This window comes from Oryctolagus cuniculus, chromosome 5, assembly GCF_051225735.1.
Source record: "Oryctolagus cuniculus isolate XC-2025 breed Fujian yellow rabbit chromosome 5, ASM5122573v1, whole genome shotgun sequence".
Lineage (NCBI taxonomy): Eukaryota > Metazoa > Chordata > Mammalia > Lagomorpha > Leporidae > Oryctolagus > Oryctolagus cuniculus.
In genome coordinates, this window is record NC_142871.1 from 160,099,520 (window position 1) to 160,120,422 (window position 20,903).

Consider the following 20,903-nt stretch of genomic DNA (forward strand, 5'->3'; position numbering starts at 1 on the left):
TCCCGGTTGCCCCTCTTCCAGGCCAGCTCTCTGCTGTGGCCCCGGAGTGCAGTGGAGGATGGCCCAAGTGCTTGGGCCCTGCACCCCATGGGAGACCAGGATAAGCACCTGGCTCCTGGCTTCAGATCAGCGCAGAGCGCCGGCCGCGACGGCTATTGGAGAGTGAACCAACGGCAAAGGAAGACCTTTCTCTCTGTCTCTCTCTCACTATCCACTCTGCCTGTGAAAAAATAAATAAAAAAATAAGGAAACTGGAGTCGGGAGCCCGGGAGCAAAGGCAAGCAGTGCAGAAACGGGTAGAGGTCGCGTGCCCCCCACGCCCTGCCGTAGGTTTTTCAGCTGAGAGTTGGCTTCTCACGATGCTCACTGCAGCCCCAGGGAGGCCTTGTCTTCCCCTTGCGCTCGTTTTCTTCGCCATTCTGTAAAGAGTTCCAAGTTATCCTAGCACTGACTGTAGCTGTTTCCTGCGGAGTCCACCGAGGGGGAGCAGGGCTGACACGCAAGTCCCCTGGGAATGAGTAAGCAGGATGTGTCTTTGGAATCTCATATTTTATCTTTAAAAATAGGGCTTTTTTGCATTTTAATTCATGGCATTCCCGGTTCATTTTAATACAGCAGTACTGTTCTTCCAAATTTAAAAGCACAAAACTTTGACTAAAGCTGCTTGAAAAATCACATGGTTTATTAAATTCTGCTTCCAAAATGTTCCTGGTACCCCGCCTCGTTACCCCCAGGGAAGTTTCAACTACTGTTTGAGAAGTATTAATAGTCACTTAATGTGTTTTTTGAAACTAATTTTAAATCACGACCGAAACTGGGTAATTACTGTTAAAAGGAAAATTTCCCTAGGCCAGTAAGCAAAGTGTAGTAGAGTTTATTTGAGCAAAACAAAACAATTTATCAATCAAGCAGCTCCCAGAACCACAGCCATTTCTGAGAACTCCAGCCAACAACACAATGAGACAGGGTTTACAGGAAAATGGAGGTGGAATACAGACAACAACTTAATTGGCTACAGCTTGGTCCATCAATCACTCAGTTGCTTAAAGCTTAGTTAAATAATCAGCTTCAGGGTCTCCTGCAACCAACCAAAGCTTAGTTACTGTGATTAAATGCTATTGGTTGGGTATGTTGGGCCCACTGCAGATACCCAGTCAAAACCCATGGCCTCAAATTCTGTGTAACAAATTCTGTGTAACAAAGCATTCAAAGTCTATTATCAGACTGTCACACTTGTACCTGTATAAGTATTTGTCGCCTCTTTAGAAAACGTCTGAGAGACAGGGAGACAGTTTCCATCTGCTGGTTCATTCTCCAAACATCTACAACAGTCAGTGCTTGACCAAGGCCAAATCCTGGAGCCAGGAACTCAATATGGGATTCCCATTCAGGTGACAGGAGCCCAGTTACTTGAGACATGACTGCTCGTTCCTAGGGTCTGCATTAACAGGAAGCTGGAGTCAAGAACCGAACACTGATGTGGGATTCAGGTGTCTTAATGAGCATCTTATCTACTAGGTTAAACACCTGCCCTATTTTTCCCAGGAGAATCTTGTGGCTTGGTCTTTTGCACCAACCAGGAATAGTAGGATGTAGTTGGGTCTAGGATGAAAACTAGAACGGTCATTCTAAGTGTTTTTTGTTTTTACTAGAAGTTGATAGAACCAATCCTAGAGCTCAGAGAACTTCAAGGGCATCTAGTACAGGTGGTGTTCATCTGGGGGGAGGTGGGGCAGCGGGCTGATGGGTAAGTTTCGTGAGTTTTGAATCCCCAGAAGTTACATGCAAAACTGTGGATCTAAATCTTTGAAGAAGAGCATTGCTTAACATTTTCAAAGAGAACAGTACCTCATTAAAATGGTTGAAATCCACTAATGCAGCTGTTGGTTATAAATACTGAAATGTGTCCAGAAAAGTGAGTTTTAAGACCACCATGGCGGCCGGCGCCGTGGCTCACTAGGCTAATCCTCTGCCTGCAGCGCCGGCATACCAGGTTCTAGTCCCGGTCGGGGCGCCGGATTCTGTCCCGGTTGCCCCTCTTCCAGGCCAGCTCTCTGCTGTGGCCCGGGAGTGCAGTGGAGGATGGCCCAAGTGCTTGGGCCCTGCACCCCATGGGAGACCAGGAGAAGCACCTGGCTCCTGGCTTCAGATCAGCGCGGTGTGCCGGCCACAGCGCACCAGCCGTGGCGGCCATTGGAGGGTGAACCAATGGCAAAAGGAAGACCTTTTTCTCTGTCTCTCTCTCTCTCTCACTATCCACTCTGCCTGTCAAAAAAAAAAAAAAAAAAAAAAAAAAAACACATGGCTAACCAACTTGGAAGGGTTCACTAATCAACACTAAAACCCAACAGGTTTTTTTTTTTTTTTTTTTGCTTAGTTTTGCTTGTGAATTACTGATTGAAAAAGCATTTTGCACTTGAGCCAAGCATTGGTTTATTCATTGCATTCAACAAATCTTTATTAAATGCCTGGCTTTGTTTAGTTTGGCAAAGAAAAAACAGCCAGTTGTCTGTCATGGGTAGTGGTGGTGGCCATGTGGGTACTGGACTAAGAGTGGGTTATAGTGGGGAAATTAGCCTTGGTGACACTAGCAGGACAATCTAAAAATCCTGTTCAACCTTCCCTTTCTCAACGTGACAGGCAGCAGTTCTGTTAAATTCTCGGACTGCAAGGGTTACGTGGGGTGCGTTTCCCAGGGAACTTTGGTCTCCTCTATGTACAGAGCTAAAGGAAGCAGAGACCGTGCTGTGCTGCCCTGATATGAATTTGCCTCCACCTCCTTCATGGGATTAATACAGGTGACAAATGAGGGGTTTGCCTTGGGGGCTTTGAGATGGCAAAACAGAGAGAGCCCTTCCTTGTCACTGTCATCTACGCATCCCATTTTGCATTGTTAGTTATTCCGTGATGCTTGGGAAAGCACAGCAGAGAAGACTTTACTGAGGACCATGTGCCATGAGTGGAAGAGGAAGACGGGGCTCTACGCAGTGGCCTGGGCGGGCAGGAATGTACAGCCCAGGAGCAGGCTGGGTCAGTGAATGGAAAACTAAAAGGAAACATCACGGGTAGGGAGGATTCTTGCTGAAATCGGGCCAGGGTGACCAGACAGCACCCGGGGGGAGCAGTCTGACAGCAGAGATTGTGATGATCAGATACCAAGACGGGGGTTCCCTGGTATTGACTGAGCAGTGTTCATTAACACTGGATTTTAATAGGTCTAGGAAAAGGCTCAGAAGCCTTACCAAAGCTTAAGGGGTGGGGGTGGGGGGTTGGCACTATGGTTAAGCCGTCATTTGTTATGCCCTCCTCCCATATGGTTTGCATCCCAGCTCCACTTCTGATCCAGCTTCCTGCTGATGTACACGCTGGATAGCAGCAGGTGTTGGCTCATTACATTAGCTCCTGCTACTTCACGGGAGACCCAGACTGAGTTCAGGGCTCCAGGCTTCAGCCCGGCCCAGGCTCTGGCTGTTGCAGGCATTTGGGGAGTGAACGAGTGATAGAAGATCTCTTTCTCCTGCCTTTCAAATACATAAAAGGAAAAAAGTTTGGCCAAGCAAAGAATCTACGTCAGGATGGAGTATTCCTGTGCATGACTTCCTCCTAGATGTCACCTCGTGGCCCAAAGTCTCTGCAGAGTACCTTGGCTCCCACTGTCACATCTATGATCCCCTCATCAGGCTGGGGAAAGAGCTCAGGACAAACAGCCTCCTTCCAGCTGGGAAGATGCCTGTCACCTGCACAGTTTTCCTCCATCCGCTTTCAATAGTTCTCTTATTAGTCACACAGGCCACCTGGCCACATCTAGCTGCAAGGGGACGAGCTAAGAAACGTAGTCTTTCAGCAGTCCTGAATAGAACCAGGATTCTGTTGTTAAGGAAGGAGATAAACCAATCCCACGTGGCACCTAGCAATGTCTGCTCCAGCTGCCAATCAACGCCTCCCTGGAAGACGCAGGGAAATCCACCAGAGTGTAAGCGCCACTGTATGCACAGGCCAGTTGCCTTGCCTTGACTATAAGGAGCCCTGCAAATGACTGGTGAATGATGGCATCATCTGATTTATTTCAATTCATCATGCTTACGATTTCTCACATTACAGGTAAATATCAAATACAGTAAGCACCGGAAGAGTGGAATAATGGCTAACACACTGCAGGGAAATGACCAAACCCCTAAATGCCCTGATTTCGACTCCAAGTTACCTGCTTCTCAGTGACACTTAGGGCAGCCTTGCTGCTTAGAAATGGGTGCTGCCCGGAAATGCAGACCCTGAGGGCTCCACTCCAAATCTATTGACTCAGAACCTGCATTGTCAACAACGTGCCCAGATAATTGGTACACACCACAAAGTGCAGGAAGTACTGCTTTATTGTGCTTTTTTAAAATTAGTGAATCGGGGCCAACACTGTAGCATAGCAGGTAAAGCCGCCATCTGTAGTACCGGTTTGAACGCTGGTTTGAGTCCTGGCTGCTCCACTTCCAAACCAGATCTCTGCTATGGCCTGGAAAAGCAGTGGAGGATAATCCAAGTTCTTGGACTTCTGCACCCATATGGGGGACTCAGAAGAAGCTCCTGGCTCCTGGCTTTGAATCAGCACAGCTCCCACCATTGCAGCCATTTGAGGAGTGAACCAGCAAATGGAAGACCTCTCTCTCTCTGCCTCTGCCTCTCTGTAACTCTGCCTTTCAAATAAATAAATAAATCCTTAAAAAGTTAGTGAATCACAGAAAATATGTCTTTAAAATTTTACCCTGTATGTACATTAATGTAAGGGGTGTGGGGTACTACTCTACTTCTTGATTTTGCACCTACTTAGGATAATGATTTCAATGTGCAAAAGATGAAAATAAAAATTACCAGGTGCAAATTCCAATAGTTAGCAGCTAACTGAGAAGGAAACATCAGATCATAGTATGTGTCTAGATGTTTTAATAATTAAACCTGACCTTCTCGGCTATGAAGATGGTGGTGATAGAAGGGGGTTGGCAGTGGAGATGTCTGGGTTCTTCTGAGCCAATCACCAACATGGCGTCCCATTCTGTCCTTGCCCCGGGCTCTGCTGGCTTCGCCAGGCCTGGCAGTTGGCAGCCGGAGGAACAAGCTGCAGGTGACTCCAATGCACCCCCCCACCCACACCTTTGCCCCTTGTCAGGAGACTCAAGCAATTAATTGCCTAGCAGAAGTTGCCACTCACTGTAATTGCGTTATCAGGGGTAGCCCACCAGCTGATGTCTTGATGCAGGGTTAAAAACCGTGGGCTCTGCCCTCCAGGAAAGCTCGTGGGTAAATGGCTAGATGGGAGAGTTCTGCAGGTTTGGGCGGAGCCCAGCAAAACGACCATTACCGCTACTGGCAGAGGTGAGTCGTTCTCTCCTTCCTTGAAGGAAGGAAAATGAAAACTTATCATCTGTTCCCGAGCTTCCAGCACCCGACGAAATACCACTTTGAACCTAGGTGCTTTTCCAGTTAAGCAGACATCAGGCCCAGCTGGGACTTCCCAGAAGGAAGGAGGCATGGGGAGGTGGGGGCTCGGTGAAGGGCGGCTTGCCTGTCGGTGATGTGATGGCTGACACTGCTGTCTCCCCTGCTGTCAGACTGACGCTGGAGTTCCAGTCCGGCCAGGGGCACCTCCATGGCAGCTGGTGTGAGCGACCGCATGGCGCCTCTGCTCTCCCTGGCTACAGCTATGGCTGTGCAGTGGGCAGAAATGGATGCAGCCTCCTTTATGCATGTGAGAGCCCAGAATCCACAGCTGGAGCTTCGGTTATGCCCCAGGTACTCCATGCGGGAGTCACTCGTGTGCCCAGTGCTGTAAACAGTGTCTATTGTCACACCCTCAAGTCTCCCCCACCCCTTCCACCATTCAAATTCCCACAGCTATGGCATTTACTCCCTGTCTTAATCCCAGAAAGCAAAGTTTTAATAGCTTTCCTGAGATGTGACACATTGTGGGGTGGGGGGAGCCAAGCTTGTGCACAGGTGTAATGTGTACAGTTTGATGAGCCTGGACGCGGGCATGAGTTAAGAAACTTGACTTGCAAACAGGGGAAGTCCTCACTCTGTTCTAGAAACTAAGTTATCTCAACGCTTAAGCTGGGACCGGAAGTCATTTTTGGTTTATTTTACTGAAGCCGCAGACACGAACACACTTTAAAAGTATTTTAAGGTTTGGCCTGCGCCACGGCTCACTAGGCTAATCCTCCACCTAGCGGCGCCGGCACACCGGGTTCTAGTCCCGGTCAGGGTGCCAGATTCTGTCCCAGTTGCCCCTCTTCCAGGCCAGCTCTCTGCTGTGGCCCAGGAGTGCAGTGGAGGATGGCCCAAGTGCTTGGGCCCTGCACCCTATGGGAGACCAGGAGAAGCACCTGGCTCCTGCCATCAGATCAGTGCGGTGCGCTGGCCGTGGCGGCCATTGGAGGGTGAACCAACAGCAAAGGAAGACCTTTCTCTCTGTCTCTCTCTCACTATCCACTCTGCCTGTCAAAAAAAAAAAATATTTTAAGGCTCTAACATATTTCTAAACCACGCGGAGATGTGATGTGTGATGATCTCCCCATTGCCCCCTCCTTTTCCCTCCTCCCCGCTGGAAGAATGTGCTATTGCAGTGGACCTGTGTCTCCTAGATCTTTCCCCTGTACTCTTGCTAAGTCCCAGTGGCCGTGCTGTGTTTCTGCTGCAGGGCGGGGAGAGGGGCTTTGGGCGGGAGCCCACAGCGTGGTCCCTACTGCTTTGCCCCTTGCCTGCTTCTGCTCGTGGGTTGTATAAGGAAAGCTCTCTTTAAAAACTGCCCCTTCAGTGTGCTGTGACTGTTGTAGCTCCTCCCTTATCTGACATTTGAAATGTTATTGCTTCCAGAATAAGTTTCTGGAAGTGGGAGGACTGGATTAAAGGATAAGACGTTTGAAACTGCACGCTGCTCACCAAAAAGCCAGCATGTGTCTGCAGTTTCCATTGCTGGGCTGGGTGTGCTTGCTTCTCCACGTTGTGTGTGTACTGTTGGCCAGCGTGATGGGCGAGGGCGGCATTTGTCTTATGAAGGCCAAATATCTGCTAAAAGCTTCATGGGTATCAGTGTTTCTTGACTTGACTTAATTTTTTTTAAGATTTATTTATTTGAAAGAGTTACAGTGAGGCAGAGAAAGAGACCTTCCATCCATTGGTTCACTCCCCAAATGGCCACAATGGCTGATCTGGGCTGATCCGAAGCCAGGAGCTTCTTCCCCGTCTCTCATGTGGGTGCAGGGGCCCAAGCACTTGGGCCACCTGCTGCTGCTTTCCCAGGTGCATTTGCAGGGAGCTGGATCAGAAGTGGAGCAGAAGGGACTCGAATTGGCACCCATATGGTATGCCGGCACTGCAGACGGCAGCTTTACCCGCTACACCACGGCACCGGCCCCTGCATTTTTCTTTTATTCTGTTGAGTGCTGTCCCTGTGTTTGGATAAGGTGTTCACATATTAGGAAAATTAGCACTTTGCTGTTAACTGGAGGAGTGAAATTTGGAGGTTTTGTTTCCAATATATGTGCATGGTGACCTTTGTGTAACACCAAATTTGAGTTTAATGAAAAGACTTTTTTTCATTCATTTTTATGAATTTCTACGTGAGCAAGAGACAGACGCTCCACCTTCTGGTTCACCTCCCATTTGCCTGCAACAGCCAGGTAGGAGCTGGCAACTCGATCCAGGTCTGTCATGCACACGGCAGGGACCCAAGTACTCACACTGCCGCCTCCCAGTGTTAGTAGGAACTTAAAATTGGAAGCGGAGCCAGGGAGCTCCCACTCAAACCCTGGCACTCTGATGTGGGATGCAGGCGTCCTGAGCAGCATCTCAACAGCTGTGCCGAGCACCCACCCCCAACTCTGCTTTTAAAGTTCCATTTCCTTGACATTTTTTTTGGCCCAAAGTTTTATTTTCAATATTTTTTCCAGTCTGTTTTAGCTGTGCCTCTTGCATAAAATATTTTGTTAGGTTTCTTTTTTTTTTTTTTTTCTTCTAACGAAATTTGGGTTTTCCCTTTCAGCAGATGGTTGACACTGCATCAGTTTTTCCTTTTTCTTTCCTTTTTTTATTTTCTACCGCATTGTCGTGGGTTTTAGCACACATTTTCCCCCTTTCACTCTTTCCTTTTTCTGTTCTTCTTGGGTACTCCTCCATCTGGCTTCCAGTGGTTACCTTTATGTCTTGAAATAGAGAAGTACAGATATGAGTCTATTATCTACTTCAGAGATGAAAGCATCTCTTGACTTTTTTCCATTCATGAGAACTCCTGAAAACTAGCATCCTGGGGCCGGCGTTGTGGTGCCATGGGCGGAGCCCCCACTTACAATGCAGCATCGCACGTCTGAGCACCAGTGCAAATCCCCGCTCCGCTGCTTGGGCTCCAGCTTCCTGCTAATGTACCTGGAAAAGCAGCAGCAGGCCTCTGCCACCCATGTTGGAGACCCAGATGGAGTTCAGGCATGTGGCTCTGGCCTGGCCCAGTCCCGGCTGTTGTGGCCATTTGGAGAGTAAACCAGTGGATGAAAGCACTTGCATTTTCTATCTTTCAAATCTTCAAAATAAAACCAACATCCTTCTTCTCACCCTGCCAACTCTTCCCTCCTTTCTCCTTGGGACATCCCAGATTTTTATCTCCTCTCTAGTCAGTATGCTTGTGGCTTGCATTTTGCTCCTGGTGGCCACACTGAGCCCTCCACCTGCCATGCTGGTGGGCGTTGTCTATTAGGAAGCTGGGCAGCCAGATGGAGAAGGTAAAGCTCTGGTGTGTCTTGTCCTCGTTTTGGTCTTTGCCTGAGAAATTGTGTTCTCTGTGAGATGCCGTAGCTTTATCCCCTGCTTCCCCCCTCCCCCCACACATTGGCCTCTGTCCTTAGCACCCCCCGAGGTAAGGGCTTGGGCCCCCAGAGAGCCCCCTCCTTTACATTTTGACATTGGGACTTCTCTAAGATTAGAGGAAGTGGATGTCTTTAAAAAAAAAATGGATCTTGGGTCTTTGGGGTCCGTCAGCACTATTTTCCTGGACTAACTGTTGCAGTGTGAAACCTCTGCAGACGTGCCTTGTTCAAGGACAGCCAGCAGTGTGCACTGCCCAGATGCCTCAGGCCGGGACAAATGAAGCTCGCTCTCCACTTGGTCTCTGCCCCGCTCCCGGGTCTTTGAGGACCTCCGGTGACAAGAGCACACTTTGAGAAGGAGGAAACAGGAGGTTACTTGGGCCTTGTAGCATAGGAAAGGCCTCTTTTAAGCACAGATTCTGGCTGTCTTGACCCTGTCTAAATTGAATAAAGACACAGATGGTTTGATCAAATGTATGGTAACCAATTTATCTTCCAAGCCAGGATGCATTTCAGAGTGAAAAGAGGTGTACTTGCAGATAGAACAGATGGCAGATCTCTATCTACATTCTTATTAGCAAGGGAAGCTTAATCAAAGTCATTGGTGCCGCCCTTCCTGTTTAGGGTCGATTTTGGGGGGCAAAGGCACATACTTAAAGCCAAGTTCCTAGCAGGCATACAGAGAGGGGAGTCATAAACATGTGTGCTGCTCCAGTGCAGCCAACAGAGTCTAACTGAACCAGCCATGACTTATGAGTGCTTCTGGAATTCTCTCATGATTAAGAACCCAATTTGATTGGTTTGCATTTCTGTAGCCTGTGCATTCCCTTGAGCACCTGACATCCGGTGGTGTTCCCAGCTGGGGGGGTTGAGGCCATGAAGAGAATGGGTTCATGGAGTCTATGTAGATTTGCCGTCTGGAAGGAAGGAGAGGGATTGGGTGAAGAGTTGGACCCCAGGGTCCCTGGTGAAGCATTTTGAGACAATAGTACACCAGTTAGTTCCAGCATCTTGGAGAGGCCAGAGGTCTCTGTTGGACTTGCTCCTCTTTTGTGACTTTTCTTCTGCCTCAGTTTACCCATTTCAGAATTGTCGTATTCTATCCTTTTAAAGATCCTACTCATAGAAATACAAAATAAACTTGATATACAAAGGGAAGTTTGGTGTTTTAGATATTGAGAGCTAAATTCCACCTCCCCCACTGTTGCGTGCATTGACATTAAACATGTAAATAAAAGTATTTATTCTTAAGGGACTAATTTTTGTCATAGGAAACCACAGCTGTGGCTGAAAACCAAGACGAAGACCCACTAGAAGGTAATGTAAACCTTGTGCTACAGCGGTTGAAAACAAAACTAAACCCCATTTCTAGGTTCCTCATTCACTTAACTTATTAGAAACTTAAAGCTTCTATAGGGAAATTTTGACACTGAATGCCTAAGCCATTGCCTTCAATAATCTGCCCTGTTTTTGTGAGCTGACTGCACTCCCTGAGTCTGTCAGAAGTAAGAAGTAGACAAAGTAACAGAGGATGGCCATGGCCTTGACTTCCTAGCTTCCTTCAGGGTTACTGGTTCTTGGTCTTTTTTTGGAGGGTGAAATAGTTTGCCCAATGAAGCCCCTGTTTCTACATGCATCTTATTGAGGAAGGGAAGAAAATTATTTTCTTCTGAGTAATGGGACAGAGAAATAGAAATGTGGAGGACTGTGTCACTGTTTCCTTATCACAGGTCTGTCCTGTCAGGGGTCTGTGTGGTCTCCCTCTCTGACTGGAGCCTCTGCCCCTACCAGACAGGATCAGGCCTCACTGCCTTTGCTATTTATCCATGAAGGGAGTGTGTTGTGGTCAGTCTGTGTAGTGCCCTCTCCCCCCCGCCCGCCATGACTAACAATTTTCGTGTTAGTAGATGCTCAGTGTTTAAATGAAGTTTTAAAGACTTATTTGTTTGAAAGGCAGAATTAGGGGGTTTATTCTCTAAATGGCTGCAATAGCCAGGGCTGTACCAGGCCAAAACCAGGAGCCAGGAACTTCATCCGGTCTTGTGTGGGTGCAGGGGCCCAAGTACTTGTACCATCTTCTTGCTTTCCCAGTGCATTAGCAGGGAAATAGATCAGAAGTGGAGCAACTGGGACTCGAACCGGCAGCCGTATGGGATGCCAGCATTGCAGGTGGCAGCTTAACCCACTGTGCCACAGTGCCAGCCCTGAAATTGATACACTTTTAAAAAATTTCCTATGCTAGTTCTAGTTTTTAGTACTTTGATTTACATATGAACCAGGGGTGTTTATTTCAGCTCCTGGGGAATTTCTTTGAGGTTAGAGTGCCGCCTGTTCTTCTGCCTTCAACAGTCATGCAGATTATCTGCAAAAATGCTGGAGGAACGAGGTCCTCTCTGATCCAGACTGCCAGGGTTCAGATCCCACTTACATGCCCTGTCATTCCAGGCAGCTCGGTCCTCAGTGTGGTGATTCCCCCTTCTGCAAAGCGGGGACATTAATTCTTGCCTCATAGGAAGTGTGACCATGATAGCTAAAGTGCTTCTGTGTCTTTAATCAGTTCCCGCACACAGTAACCACTCAAGTGCCAGCTGGCCATGGATCTGGCACAGTGACATCCCGTGGAAATGTGCTGGGAAGCCACCCGTGTGTAAGTTCTTATATTTTCTAGTAGGCGAGCTAAAGAAGAAAAACTAAAAATAAGTGAAATAGATTTTAATGCTTCTTACTTTACCCGCTACATCTATTAGAGTCTAAATGTTTGTGTCCTGCAAATTCATTTTGACCCCAACCCTCCATGTGCTGGCTGTAGGAGCTGGTCTTTCCGGAGCTGATTAGAATTAGATGAGGTCATGAAGATGGAACCCTCATGAATGGGACTGATGTGATGCCCTTGTGAGACACTCTGCATGAGGGCACTCGGCTCTTTCTCGACTCTCCGTCAAATGAGGATTCAGTGCCTGGCCAACCTGCAACCTGAAAGAAGGCCCTCACCAGAGCCTGACCATGCTGCTACCTGATCTTGGACCCCCAGCCTCCAGAAACGTGAGAAATAGGTTTCTGTTTTTGAGCCATCCAGTGACTTATAACGCATGAACTAAGACAGTATCAGAAATATCATTTTAACATGGAATTGATGCAAAAAGATTTAACATCATTGAATACTATGTCTTAAATCCAGTATATATTTTTCAAATATTAACAGTAGTAAATATATTTAAAAATTTATTTTTTATTTGAAAGGAAGAATTAGGAAGAGACAGAAGTCTTCCATCTGCTGGTTCACTCCCCAAAAGACCACAACAGCCAGGGCTTGGCCAGGCCAAAGTCAGGAGCCAAGAGCTTCTTTTGGGTCTCTCACTTGAATGCAAGGACCCAAGCACCTGCACAGTCTTCCACTGCTATCCCAGGAGTATTAGCAGGGAGCTGGATTGGAAGTGGAGCAGCCGAGACTTGAACCGGTACCCATATGGGATGTTGATACTGAAGGTGGAGGCTTAGCCTTTTATGTTACAGCACCAGCCTCTCATAGTAAATACATTTAACATAAAATTTACACTTAAAAAGGATAAGGTAGAGTTCAGGAGAGTTAAATGGCATTAAGTATATTCATAAAGTTGTACAGCCATCACTACCATCTCTCAAACACTATCTCATAATACTAAAAAAAAATAAGACTTTATTTGAAAGCCAGAGTTGGAGAGAGAAAGAGACAGGGAGAGGGAGATCTTTCATCTGCTGTCTCACTCCCCAAATGGCTACAATGGCCAGAGGGGGGCCAGGCCAAAACCAGGAACCTGGAACTACATCGGGTCTCCCATATGGTTGGCAGAGGCCCAAGGACTTGGGCCATCTTCTGCTTTCCCAGGGGCATTAGCCAGGAGCTACATCAGAAGTGAAGCAGCCAGAACTCAAACCAGCATTCATATAGGATGCTGGCGTTGCAGACGGTGGCTTCACCTGCCACAGTGCCAGCCCTGTGACCTCGGCTCTAAAGAGGTAAGTGCAGCAGGCCACTGTGTTGCAATGCTAGGCCTGCTGTGGCTCACACAGAAGTTTATTTTCTCACGGTTCTGGCGGCTAGAAATCCAAGATCTGGGTCCTGACAAGTTTGGTTTCAGGTCAGGCCCTTTCCTGGCTGGTAGACAGCCCCCATCTTGCTGGGGTGTCCTGAGACTTCTGCATCTTGTACGTAGAGGGCAAAGAGAAAGCTCGGGTCTCTGCCCTCTCGCATGAGGCTCCTAATCCCATCAGATGAGGATCCTACCCTGAGGACCTTGTTGCTCCCCCTCTTCGCGGAGGAATGACACAGGACCCTGCGCTGTTCTTTTGTCTGCTCGGCTCTCCCCAGGTTTGCTGCTGGTTCTTCCCGGGTTGGCTACCGACCCTTCCACCTCCGTGGAAGGGCAGTTCCCCCTGCCACATTCCCCACTTCCGCAGGGGAGCGGCACACCACCGGCCGGCTCTCTCGGGGGCTGCTCAGGTGTTCCTTCAGATGTTCCCCTTAGATGTTCCTGGTGCATGTTGTCTCTCTCCTCCTTTTATAGTCCTCTTCCACCAATCCCAACTCTGCTGCCCACACGCTGAGTACGCTGCTCTCCTCCAATCAGGAGCAGGTCCTGCTGCTTATTGGTTGAACTGGAGGCAGCTGTGTAGAAGCTGTTTCCTCCTCTCCCAGTGCCATATTGTGGGAGAGCAGATGCATAGAATAAGTCTTAATTCCAGTAACAGTCTAGTCTGAGTTGCTCCCCACAGACCTCATGTAACCTCACTGCCAAGGCCCCATCACTTTGGAGGGTAGGGCTTCAGTGTGTGAATCGGGTGGGGGGTGGGAATACAAATATGTGCTCCCTGACAGGCCTACAATAGCATGAATCCATGGCCATACTACAAGGCAAATTGCAGTGAGTTGAGGCTTACAAAAATCAAGGAAGATGGGGTTTTCCAGCTACACTGAGAGCAAGGAGAAGAAAAAATAAGTCACGTACTTAAGAACCTTGGAAACTTTGGAAATCTGCCAACGTGGACTGACAGTCGCCTCTAATGCTTTCGCGGTAGCAGCGGCCCAGCCCTTGTCACAGGGCGCCAGATTTCAGGCAAGAGGCCAGGCCCTCCTGTTTCTGAATTCCAACCGTCGTGTTAACCAAGCAGACACATAGCATGTGTAGCCCTCCAAAACCGGGCCTAAGACTCCTGGTCTTGGCTTGGTGTTTGCCTTTGCGTCCAACCAGATGTGGAGGAACGTGTGGCCCATCATGACTTTTCCCTTCACTTGTTCCCCACAGGGAATTCATCTCCAAAACATCTTTTGGGTCCGCTTATTTCTCTCCATGTCCTCCACCACCAAAGTGCTTCTTGAGGCTGGTAATACTACTTCCATCGTAGCTTGAATCTCTACATTCAAGCCTTATGGAAAAGAAATGCAACACTTAAAAACCTTAATGTCATACTTCCTGCTAATGCTAGTTAAAAACTCTGGTTTTCTAGTCCTTTTCAATATGTGTACTGTAAAATTCTGCTTTTAAATTCAGATTCATTATTGGCTTCTGCAGATCCCAATCTTCATTTGAATATTGAAGAATTAAACAAACAATATATGGCAAAAAGTGAAGAACTCTACGATTCCCTCATGAACTGTCACTGGCAGCCCCTGGATAAGGTTGACTCCAGCATCCCGAAGTGAAGCAAGGCCTTCATTAAGCTTCCTAGTGATCATATTCATTGTTTTGTTTTGGATTGGGGAAAGGGAGCTGTCCCAAGAATATTCTGGATTCTGTATGTAAATAACTTCCTGGACTCAAGTCTTTGACATGATAGAACACAATATAAAAATAAACGTTGCCACTATCTCTTTTTGTGGAAGTGTGCTAAATCGGTGCCAGAACCTCACCTGGCTGTCCTGGTAGAACATACTGTGCTGTAAGGCACTCTTGTCAGAGTGAGTTGGGCTTGAGGTTGACCTGACTGGGGCACAAGCTACCCTGATGTTTGCTGCTGTCCTCTCGTGCTTAACTAGTGTGTGTCTTATCTAGAAATGTAGTTTAGAGCTAAAGGGTTTTCCAAATTGAGACAGAACACTCTCATTTGCTTGTTAACTCCCCCAGTGTCCCCAGTGGCTGGAACTGGATCAGGCAGAAGCTGAGAGCCAAGGACGAAATCTGTCTTCTATGTCAGTAGCAAGGACCCAACTACCTGAACCTCATTGTTGCCTTCCAGGGCACACATTAGCAAGACTAGAATGAGGAGCTGAGCCAGGATTCGAGCCCAGGTACTCTGATGTGGCTTGTGGGTGTCCCAAACAGGGTTGGTTTTTTCCCCCATTTTATTAGAGAGATGTCGATATTCCTTTGGTTAATTCACTCTCCACTTGCCTGCAGCAGCTAGAGCTGGGCCAGGTCAAAGGAGCTGAAAACTCAATCCAGGCCTCCCACAGGGTTGCAGGAGCCCAAGTCCTTGGACCATCACTGGATGCCTCCTGGACTGCACATTAGCAGGAAGCTGGATTGGAAGCAGAGTACCCAGAACTCAAAGTGGCATTCCAATGTGGGATGTAGGTGTTCCAAGTGGTGACCTTATGGTCACCAAACACCCACCCCAGAACTAGAGGTTTGGTCTGTTTTTTAATGGCCCTCCAGTGTCTGTGTAGCTCAGAATGAAGCAGAAGACAGTGGAGACAAAACTTGTCTGTGTTGATCAGAAAGATTGTGACTGGCTTGAGAGCTAGAAGACCAGCTCAGGAGAGTTGATCAGACTGTGGGCAGGGGGAATCTGGCCTCTCTTCTGCTCTGAATGTGCTTAGTATCGATACTAACACTTGAGTTAACTAGGCTTCAAGCACCTGAATCCCATGTGGAGAGCCAGGTGGGCTGCGGACAGCAAAAAGCAACGTCCTGTGCCCTACAGCACTGGTGAGGTCTCCCAGCCTCAACACTACTTGCCGTCTGGGGTCCAGGCAATTCTCTGCTATGGGGACTGTCTTCATGGTCCTGAACTCTACCCACTAGATGTCACTAGCATCCTGTACCCCTGTTGTGACAACTAGAACATCTCCAGACATTGTCAAGTGTCCCCAGAGATAAAATCGCCCCGATTGAGAACCACTAAAACAATTTTTCCAAACTTGGCTGTGTCAGAATCTCTTGGAAACCTTGTCAAACTACATCTATATATGATGTTTTACCTATTTATTTAAAAGGCAGCAGAGTTGGGTGAGCGTTTCTGTCTGCTGATTCACTCCTCAAATGGCCACAACAGCCAGAGCTGCGCCAGGCTGAAGCCAGAAGCATGGAACTCCATCCAGGTTGCCCACATGGGTAGCAGGGGCCCAAGTACCTCGGCCATCTGGCACTGCTTTCCCAGAAACAGATTCTTGAGCTCCTCCCTCAGAGTTTGATTCAATAGGTCTGGGGTAGCACCCAAAGATTTTCAGTTCTCTATCAAGTTTCTGGGCTACGCTGCTGCTTCTGGTGTAGATACCGCTGTGAAAACCACAGGCAAGGGGAAATCCTCGATTGGTTTCATTTAGTTCCACCTAGAAGGCCCAGAAGTTCTCTCACACACGGCCCTCCCCAACATAGTGTGCATTCCCCACTTAGGCCCGACTTTTCTGGGATCCGCCATCCTCCGGCTGTGTGTTTTGGGATTAGCACCAGGTCCAGCTCCAGGAAAAGCCTCGTGCTGGGTCTGAGTCATGTGTAGTGGTCCCACTGCTTTTGCCAGTGGTTGGTTTAGCTAGAGACCTAGGGAAAAAGTCTGGCTATGCTGACAGGAGGAATTTCACCCATTTTTTAAAGGGAGAGATGAGACAGCTGTGTTCTTTAGAATTAGGTTTGGTTGTGATAAATGTGGGGAGCAACCCGGACTAGACTAAGTTACTGGAATTAAGACTTATTCTATGCATCTGCTCTCCCACAATATGGCGCTGAGAAGGGAGAAATAGCTTCTACACAGCTGCCTCCAGTTCAACCAATAAGCAGCAGGACCTGCTCCTGATTGGAGGAGAGCAGCGTACTCGGCGTGTGGGTAGCAGAGTTGGGATTGGTGGAAGAGGACTATAAAGGAGGAGAGAGACAACATGCACCAGGAACATCTAAGGGGAACATCTATCTGAAGGAACACCTGTGCAGCCCCCGAGAAGAGCCGGCCGGTGGTGTGCCGCTCCCCCGCGGAAGTGGGGAATGTGGCAGGGGGAACCGCCCTTCCACGGAGGTGGAAGGGTCGGTAGCCAACCCGGGAAGAACCAGCAGCAAACCCGGGGAGGGCCGAGCAGACGAAAGAACAGCGCAGGGTCCTGTGTCGTTCCTCCACGAATACAGGGAGCGACATAATGGGGCCGTGACTCGGATATGAAGCCTAGGCAGGGTTTAGTGTCGTTCCTCCACGAAGAGGGGGAGCGACAATAAATGGCACAGTGGCAGCTACTCTGTAACTTAAAGTAATGCCAAAAACCTAGGGATGAGAGTGGAGTAAGATATAAAGGACATTTCCAACTTCAAGGTTGGCTGTTGAAATGGCCAACCTTGAAGTCTCTGCATCTGGACTTGGATAACATACAGATGTTCCTCAACTTACAATTGAGTTACATCCCCATAAATCCTGGGGTACATTGAAAATATTGTAGGTTGAAAAGGTGTTTAATACATCTAACCTATCGGACATCACAGGTTGGCCTAACCTACCTTAAACATACTCAGATCTCTGAACCTATACTTGGGGAAAATCGCTTAACAGAGAGCCCTGCTAATGATAGTGTTGACTATCTCATTGACACACAGGTGGGTACTTTGAGACATGGTAGGAGGCTACAACACAAAACTGTTTCCAAAAGCTAGTGGGAGCACAGCAAGCTATAGAGCATGGGTTGTGGACCATGGGACTGATGGGAGCTGTGTCGCTGTCACTGTCCCGCAGGATTGAAATGATCGGCCTGCTCAGCACTGGCCTTGGGAAAGGTCACAACTCAGCGTTCTGGGGCAGAGTCTGGCCGAGCAGCTAGAACTCCCACATTCCACATGCGAGCGCCTGGGTCCCATTCCCACCACGGGCTTCTGACTGCGGTGTCCTGTTGATTCAGATCCTGGGGAGGCGGTAGCGATGGCTCATGTGACTGAGTTCCCACTGCCCACGCAGGATCCCTGAATTGTGTTTCTGGCTCCCAGCTTTGATCTCAGCCCAGGCCTGGCTGTTGTGGATGGGAGCTTTGTGTCTCTGCTTCTCGAATAAATGGATTTAAAACTCAACATTCTAAATACAGCTTCTACTGAATGTATCTGCCTTCTGTATCCTAGTAAAGTAGAACAACTAATTCAAACCATCTTAATTTGGGAACTGTGTCTATTTTCTTTTTAAGCCACTCTGAATTTTTGTTACTGGCAGCAAAAGCATCGTAACAGACACAGCATGTACAAAGAGCTTGATGACCATGAATCAAAGAACCGTCAGCGTGTCTAGAGTTGTGAATGAATGAAAAACTTAAAGTTGCTTCCTCTTTTGCGCTAGACACATTTCAAATGTTCAATACCACAAGCAACTGGAGACTACCAAATTAGGAAGCAACAATTGTAGAATATTTCTCTTTTTGGAAAAAATTATTTGAGAGGCGGAGGCAGAGAGAAGTCTTCCATCACTGATTCACTCCCCAAATGGCTGCAACAGCCAGAGCTGGGCCAGTCTGAAGCCAAGAGCTTCTACCGGGTTTCCCACTCAGGTGCAGGGGCCCATCTTCTACTGCTTTCCCAGGCCACAGCAGAGAGCTGGATTGGAAGTGGAGCAGCCAGGACTGGAACCGGCGCCCACATGGGATGCTGATGCTACAGGTGGCGGCTTTACCCACTACACCACAGCACTGGCCCCAAGTTGTGGAATACTTCTGTCATAGCAGTTTTACTGTGTAGCACTGATGTAATAGATCAACAGAGGAACCTGAGATGAGGTCAGGTTAGTTTCTTGACCTTTACTTAGACACCTTTTTCCTGATCATTTCTCCTATGGCATTTTAAAGTTTATTTATTTGAAATGTAGATTGATAGAGAGATGGATCTTCCATCTGCTAGTTCACTTCTCAAATGACCACAACAGCCAGGGTTGGGCCAAGCTAAAGCCAGGGGCCTGGAACTCCATCTGGGTCTCCCATGCGGGTGACAGGGACCCAAGTACTTGGGTCGTCATCTGCCACCTCCCAAGGTGCATGTTAGCAGGGAGCTGGGTCGAGGTGGAGGTGGGACTTGAAGGGGGCACTTTGATCTGGGATGTGGGTAGCCCAGGTGGCTGCTTAACCTGCTGCGCCACACGCCTGCCCCTCCCGGGACATTTTCGTCATATAGATACATGAAAGGTCTTCAAAAGGTTCATGGAAAATTCATATTATGAAAAAGCTGTGCACCACAATAAATTTACCTTTCAATTCCATTTTCTGTGAACTTATTGAAGCCCTAGTGTGCATTCCATATCTGTTCCTTATGTGATGGAGAGTTCCTTCATCCCCTCCAGGACCAGTTGTCACCTCCTTGGGAGCCAGATCGTCCTGCCGGGAACGCAGGAACTGGTGTCAGTTCAGTTCACCATAAGGAACCTGGATTTTGTAAAAACTGTTGAAAGCAACTAAAGGATTGTAAGGAAGAGACTCGCATGATTTGCTTTATAATTTTATTTTTTATAAGGATTTTTCATTTATTTGAAGGGTAGAGCGACACAGAGCAAGCTTCCATCTGCTGATTCACGCCCCCAGATGACCACAGTGGTAGCGGCTAGGCTAGGGTGAAGCCAGGAGCCAGGAACGCCATCCTGGTGTCCCACATGGGTGGCTGGGGACAGACCACTCGGGCCAGCTTGCACTGCCTTCCCAGGCACGTCAGCAGGGTGCTGGGTTGGAATCACTAGCTGGGACACGAGCCAGTGTCCTGAGAGCTCTGTCTCTCTGCTTGGTCTAACATGGGGTGCTGCGTGAGCAAGAGGCACTTCCCCTGCTGGGCCACAGCACATTACTCCCTCCAATCCCCCCTGCCCCTGCCCAAGGCTTTCATGCTTTCCAACTGACGCCTAAGCTTCCTTCTGATGTTACCCTTTCTGTTTGCCCTACCAAAAGAAGAAAGGGGAAGACTTCCTCCCCTAGTATTCTTACTGCTGCATCAGTGACCCCGGGCGAATCACTTGACCAGCCACATCCTTGCACAGCTCCCCTTGTGTCAGGCCTGGGTTTGACCATGTGACCACTTCTGCAGAAGCCTGATCAGTATTTTTGCAGTGGGGTTTGGTTGGCTCTTTTGGACTATGTCCACCATCATGTGAGGAAGCCTACTGACGCCCAAAGCGTGAGATTCTGTGTGGAGACAGGCATCTGCGTAGACAGCCGGCACCAATGTGACAGACACGTGAGTGAGGCCAGCTGAGAACTGTAGGCTACCACATTATTCCTCTGCCTCACAAATAGGCCTTTTTGGCATAAGGATTATGAGGGGCCTTCACAAAGTTCTAGGAAAATGTGGAAAAATGTTCATGTGTGGATTTGAAAATAGTTTTTACATTGAAATAAACTTGTCTTTTAATTCTATTTTGGGCCCGGCGCTGTGGCATAGTGGGTAAAGCCACCGCCTGAAGTGCTGGCATCCCATATATGCGCTGGTTCGAGTCCCAGCTGCCCCTCCACTTCCAATCCAGCTCTCTGCTGTGGCCTGGGGAATCAGTGGAAGACGGCCCAAGTCTTGGGGCCCTGCACCTGCGTGGGAGACCCAGGAGAAGTTCCTGGCTTCGGAGTGGCACAGCTACAGCCGTTGTAGCCAATTGGGGGAGTGAACCAGTGGATGGAAGATCTCTCTTTCTCTCTCCCCCTCCCTCCTTCTCCCTTCCCCTGCTTCTCTGTAACTCTGCATTTCAAATAAATAAATAAATCTTTTAAAAAATAAATTAATAAAAATGTAGAAAATCACTTTCAAGAGCTAAAAAAAATGTGAATCTTTCATTGAGGGCCAAGTAGATTTTTTTTTTTTAAAATCTATACATTAGATACTTCCTGGTGACATTTCATGTCTCAAAGTCAAAGAGAAAATTGTAAAAGATTCTAAAGAGATC

General features: G+C 48.1%; 1 protein-coding gene across 8 annotated transcripts; it reads left to right on the forward strand.

The window, feature by feature from the left end:
• The first annotated feature begins 5,210 nt into the window (after positions 1 to 5,210).
• On the forward strand, positions 5,211 to 14,686 carry C5H6orf52 (chromosome 5 C6orf52 homolog). 8 transcript variants are annotated; one of them, XM_089333421.1, is made up of 6 exons: positions 5,211 to 5,361; positions 5,598 to 5,778; positions 7,614 to 7,664; positions 10,112 to 10,157; positions 11,398 to 11,487; positions 14,390 to 14,686. In XM_089333421.1, the coding sequence occupies exons 1-6, from the start codon at positions 5,291 to 5,293 to the stop codon at positions 14,518 to 14,520; spliced, it is 570 nt and encodes a 189-aa protein (XP_089189547.1). In that variant the 5' UTR covers positions 5,211 to 5,290; the 3' UTR covers positions 14,521 to 14,686. The 8 variants fall into 8 exon arrangements, with proteins under 8 accessions (XP_089189547.1, XP_089189550.1, XP_089189549.1 ...); XM_089333425.1 differs by having other exon boundaries at positions 5,316 to 5,457; positions 7,610 to 7,664; XM_089333422.1 differs by having other exon boundaries at positions 5,316 to 5,457.
• The last annotated feature ends 6,217 nt before the right edge of the window (positions 14,687 to 20,903 follow it).

Excerpts from the sequence above, each read along its gene's own strand:
- C5H6orf52 (XM_089333421.1), top strand. The coding sequence starts at position 5,291 with ATGGCTAGATGGGAGAGTTCTGCAGGTTTGGGCGGAGCCCAGCAAAAC. Across the intron at positions 5,779-7,613 it reads GAGCTTCGGTTATGCCCCAG|AGACAGACGCTCCACCTTCT; the intron begins GTACTCCATGCG and ends TACGTGAGCAAG. Across the intron at positions 11,488-14,389 it reads TGCTGGGAAGCCACCCGTGT|ATCCCAATCTTCATTTGAAT; the intron begins GTAAGTTCTTAT and ends TGGCTTCTGCAG.